The sequence below is a fragment of the Rhagoletis zephyria genome, unplaced genomic scaffold (assembly GCF_001687245.7).
Source record: "Rhagoletis zephyria isolate East Lansing unplaced genomic scaffold, Rhagoletis_zephyria_1.1 Rzeph_scaffold_00892, whole genome shotgun sequence".
Taxonomy (NCBI): Eukaryota; Metazoa; Arthropoda; class Insecta; order Diptera; family Tephritidae; genus Rhagoletis; species Rhagoletis zephyria.
Genome location: NW_016157976.1, coordinates 40,418 through 45,764, shown reverse-complemented (window position 1 = coordinate 45,764; position 5,347 = coordinate 40,418). Strand labels below are relative to the sequence as shown.

The window sequence follows — 5,347 nt, the reverse complement described above, 5'->3', positions numbered from 1 at the left end:
AACTTATTTAACTTTTTTCGGCTTAAATTAATTCGTTTTAATTCCCTTTTGATTTTGAGATTGTATTGTTTAAAAAATATTTTTTTTAATACCTCAAATTTTTAGAAACTTATTATATCTATTTTTTATTGAATTTGTTTTCTTTTAATTCAAGTTTTTTAATTCTTAGATTTTTTGTTAGTGTGTTTTTTCTTGTTAATTTTTAAGTACTATTTTCTTATTTTTTGATTTATTTTTATATCTTTTTCTATTTTTATTTTAAGATGTTATTGTTTTAAAAAGAAAAAAATATTTTTTTAATTTCATTTAAATTTTAAAAATATATTTATTTATTCTGACTTTGTTTCAATTTAATTTTATTAGCTTTTTTAATTTAATTTTCTTCTATTTACTAGTTTATATTGTTTCAAAACGTAAAATATATATACTTTTTTTAAATTTAATTGAATTTTTAAAAACCTTTTTGCTAAAAGGCGATTAGCATGAACTGAAAGATAGTCTGCAGAATTGCGATGTAAGTGCTATTTTCTGAAGTAGGTTTTAAAATTTATTCGCCCATTAAACACTTTTTTGGAACGAAATTTGTGTTTAAGGGTAAATAAATTTTAAAACCTACATGAGAAAATGGCTCTTAATATATCAAACCATTACATCATTTACATGCATACATATGCATAGGAAGTCAGCAAAATGCTCACGCTATGCTTTGCTAAAATGTAAAAATTTGTATGTGCAGCCAAAAGTCAAAATTGGAAACCACATTAACCCAAGGTCACAGCCATATGCACAAAACGATCATCAAGCTTCCGAAACCTATCAGCAATTTGACGCTGTGTGTAAAATCCAAGAAAATCTGCCGCAAATGATAAAAGTTTTCCCATCACCCGCTTGCCAAAGGAACTGAGCAACGGTATCTCGGTGCGAATTAAGATAGGTACTTGGCCGCTTGGTTGAAAATATCCCTTTTCGAAATTTGTCACTACACACAAGCATGCGTTGCCCATAAAAGTTTGCGGAACGATGGATGGGCAGTTTCAACTTTCTCCTTTTGTGGTTGCGCCACGTATGAGCGGTTGAATGCACGCTTGTGTGAGTGTGCGTTCGTATACACGCCCGTATCCCTGAGTTATGGCAATTTTTGTTGTCATTTATTGGCATCAAAGAGCAATTTGAGACATCGAAATGAAAAATGTCAGCAGCATAAGAGCAATACTGGCTGGCCGCCTGACTGGCAAAGCACCCGCATATTTGCCAAACAAACGACAACGCCAACAACGTATTGCTTTACAAACCAATAACCAATGCGGACTTCAATCTCAAGATGTCAATGCCAATGCCATAAACTGGTTTTTGCAGGAATTTGGGAATTTTTTTAGAATTAAAGTTAAAGTTTGGCCAAACTTATTGACGAGTTCGACAGAGCTTCGATTCGAACTTTGCTCTTTGTTTGCAGAAAGTAAATAGACGTGCTTTTAAAGTATACAGTTGCATGCGTACTAGTACATCCATGTGGATATCTTCTGCTGAGTATGTTTGTGGATAAATATATTTGTGTACGCATTAGAGCGCAACTAATAAGTTGAAACGCGTTGAAATGTGAAATGCCACTGCATGATTTTCCTTGGGGGCTAAGATAAATATTTTCTTATCCTTTTTGTGGTTTAGTGTGGTCGTAAAATTATGTGGCAAAATTCTGCATCATTTTTATTGCCCACTAGCAAAACGTAGGCTTGCTTTGGAGCACAAGATTTAATGGAATACAAATATGTACATATGTATGTGAGTGTGTAATAAATCATAAGTACATATTTCAAAAATTGAGAAAAAAATGTTACTAAGAAACCAGAGTAAAAGGGATGAATTATTTTGCTACATTTTTGGTATGTCACATTTTGAAATGAAGTAGTATAAAAAATTTTCGATGTTAGTAAATTTATCCCATATATCTGCTGTCAACCTTAAAAAAGCAGGGCAGTTTCTTTATGCCTACTTTTACTCCTAAACATACAAATATTTATGTTTACCAGCTGTTTTTGATGTGTAAACATTTTAGCTCTCGTTATGGGTAAAATTTGTACTAGCCCAGCAGAAAATTTTTAATTGCTTCTTGTGTAACGCAGTAGAAAATCTGTAATTGATTCTTGTGTGTACACGACTAGCAAATGATGATTTTAGAACTAGTTCTGGCCCATTTTGAGGTACTTCAAAACTATTTTACGAACATTGCAGGTCTACATCGTGATAATTTTGAGGAAAGCTTAAGGCCATTAGCGGACAAGTTCAGGACTATTTAAAAACCAATTTGCGACTAGTTAAATATAATTTTGGGACCAATAAAGGACCACTTTCGGACCGTTTCAAGACTTGTTCGAGATTATTTCGGGACAAATTCCCAACATTTTCGCCCATTATGGGATCTGTTCAGAACTATTTCAGCACCAATTCGGAGCTATTTCAGGAAAATTTCTGGACTAGTTCAGGGCCATTTTGGGGAATGGTTTAGAAATATGTTAGGACCATTTCTGGATGCTTCACATTTTACGACTAGTTAGGGTTAACTTTGGCACTAGTTCGGAGCTTTTTCCTACCGCATTCGGGACTATTTCATGACAATTTCAGGCCTATTTCGGGCCTAGTTCTGAACCATTTGAGACGGGTTCAGGGTTATTTTAGGACTGGTTTGGGTTACTTTCGAATTTAGTTTAGGACCATTTCGAGGCTTATTCAGGACTATTTAGGAACATTTTGCTATAGCTCACTCCTATTTAAAAAAATTTAAGGTCTAGTTTACGACTATTTCAAGAATATTTCGCGACTAGTTCGAGATAATTTTTTGCCTAGTGCAGGATAATTTCGAGACTAATTTCCGTAATGGTTATCAAAAAGTTGTTTCTGGTATTTACAAAATGAATATATTGAAATGAAATTAACGTTTAATTTCCAACCTAACCTATTTATATACACACATGCTAATCCATACACATATATTTATACATCAAATTTTTGAGTACCTGGTACTTAAGCCTTTTTTTTTAACCCATTTCAGCTTTCCACTTGTATTCCAACAAAACCGAAGAACGCATTGAAGATGACACTCTGGCTGTGAAGTATGAGGATGGTCGTTGGTCCAAGCCATACTATGACTGTGGTGGTGGCAATATTTGGATGCTGACTTATACGGTGCCATTTTTTGGTTATGAAAATGGAACTTATCATTTCAAGTGAGTTGGAGTTTATCATTCGTAACATACAAACAAGTGTAAACCACCTTGATATTATAATCAAAAATGTTTTAATTTGCATACTTTTTTTAAATTGTAAGTAAGCTTTGCGATTTCTTCAACTAAACGGAATTTTTCATTTTTTAATGAATAACTATGAAGAAATTTGAATTAGCGTGAAAATATTCAATTTTAAAATATTTTACTTCCATTATTCAGGAGTTTTTTAACAAAAATACATATCTGAACATTCAGTGGGTTAATAGCTGCTCACAAAATTTCACTGCTCTAGCTTTCGGTGTAAAATCACATATCGGAACAATTAGTTGTGTGCGAGCTACATAACATAGGTACTTACGTATGCAACAAACATTGTCTTCCGGCAAACATATGTAGATATTGTCGAAATTCCCAAGGACATTTTTTGATTGCAAAGACTCATGTCCAAAACGATTGGACTGCTTTCAGTTTCCGGGCATAGTGCAGAGGACTTTTTTAAAAATATTATTTGCGAATTTTTTTTTTACTATTTTAGGCTTTTCTTTTAGCCTTTGCGACTAGAAACAGTTCAGATTTATATTTGGGAATCCTTTTATGGGCCCCAAATGAAAAATATATTCCTCATCCCTTATACAATACTGAAATGAATTTGGTGCCAGCAAATTTTGGGAAAGCGCCCATAGCCGCTTTTAATTTTACCTTTTCAACGTTTAAAATATCTTGCGTATAAGAACCAAGTAGGGCTCAGGTCCGATCGGAGTCGAGGTTGCCGCCATTCTGGCTAACTGATGACCTTTTTCTTTTCCTTCGATAGCATTACCCTCAGACTGCGCTTTAAGCTGCTCTATTCACTCCAAGACCAATGAGGAGTTGACCTCGCGAGATCCAACAGAGGCTAATCTCTGCACACAGATTAATTGCGAAGACTTTCGCTTGGAAGCTATTTGAGTAGATATAGATATAATGATAGCAATTTTTTCATATTCGCAGCAGCCATTCGAGTTCGTAGATTTTCTACGATGGATTCCGTGATAGCCCTGATTATCTTTTCTTTTGAAAAGTACCCAAAAGATGTAGCATTTTTGACCATATACTATCTACGAAACTATATATGCATAATCAGAAAAATCGTATATGTCCCTAGGTTTGTCTATGCTATGTTTGTGTATGTGTTTTTGTTTTGTTGAATTTACTTTAACCACCTAATGCAATTAGAATCGAAATACAGTAAGCACTTAATTAATTTTAATCAATTGAAAATATTTATTATAATTCAATCAACTGGTAAGCATGAAATTCCAAATATCTTATTCTTTCTTTGTTGTTATAGTACTGTAAGTGCATCGGGGTTAATTGAAAATAATTGGCTTTAAGGCAAAACACGTTTATGCGAAAAACGCTATGAAATACGAGTAACTAATTTGTTCCCGTCAATTGTTTTTGTTATTCTGTTTATTTCCGCAAATATTGGGAACAGATTAACTCTGCCTACAACAAACTCCCAATTAGTTGGAATTTATGAGATGAAAAACAGAGATAGCTTGTACATGAGGGTGGTCCAAAACTGCATGTGAAAAAGTAAAGTCGGAATTTTAATGCTCTCACCACCTAGGATTGTTCTATAGCAAAAAAATATACCCCAAGTCTTTCATTTCCAAGTATTTTATATGGGAAAAAACTTTTCGTAGAAATGGTATAGAATTCTATAAAAAAAAAAGGGAAAATAAGTAAATGGGTATTATTATTGGGAATCTTCTGAAGAGAAACAGAGTTCCGATCGAAAAATATTGATTTTCAAGAATTATATACCAATTCTACGAAAAGTTTTTTTTTTTATTTCCATATAAAATACATGGAAAACTTTGGGGGCTTTGAGCGACCTCTAAATATTTTTTTTTATTTTGAAACAAAAAAAAAAATCATGTTTATTTTTACGATATAGAACAATTGAATGGAGTGAGAGCATTAAAATTCCGACTTGACTTCTTTTGGACCACCCTATCGTACATAACCGTAGTATACACTCCTCATTTCCCAGTTGGTTTATGTATAGTTTACTTTGAGTTGCATGGACTAAGTTAGTTTACGCTGCCAATGGTGCACATGCTTGTCATAGCAGTCCACAA

The 5,347-nt window shown here is 33.3% G+C and overlaps 1 protein-coding gene across 1 annotated transcript in view; it reads left to right on the top strand.

The window, feature by feature from the left end:
• LOC108361963 (uncharacterized) overlaps positions 1-5,347 on the top strand; it is a gene marked incomplete at its 3' end in the record, with an annotated part of 103,492 nt that overhangs the window by 60,601 nt on the left and 37,544 nt on the right. Inside the window, exon 3 of the mRNA XM_017614773.1 lies at positions 3,047-3,221. Within this exon, the coding sequence (XP_017470262.1) occupies positions 3,047-3,221 (175 nt within the window). The remainder of the gene's footprint in view (positions 1-3,046; positions 3,222-5,347) is intronic.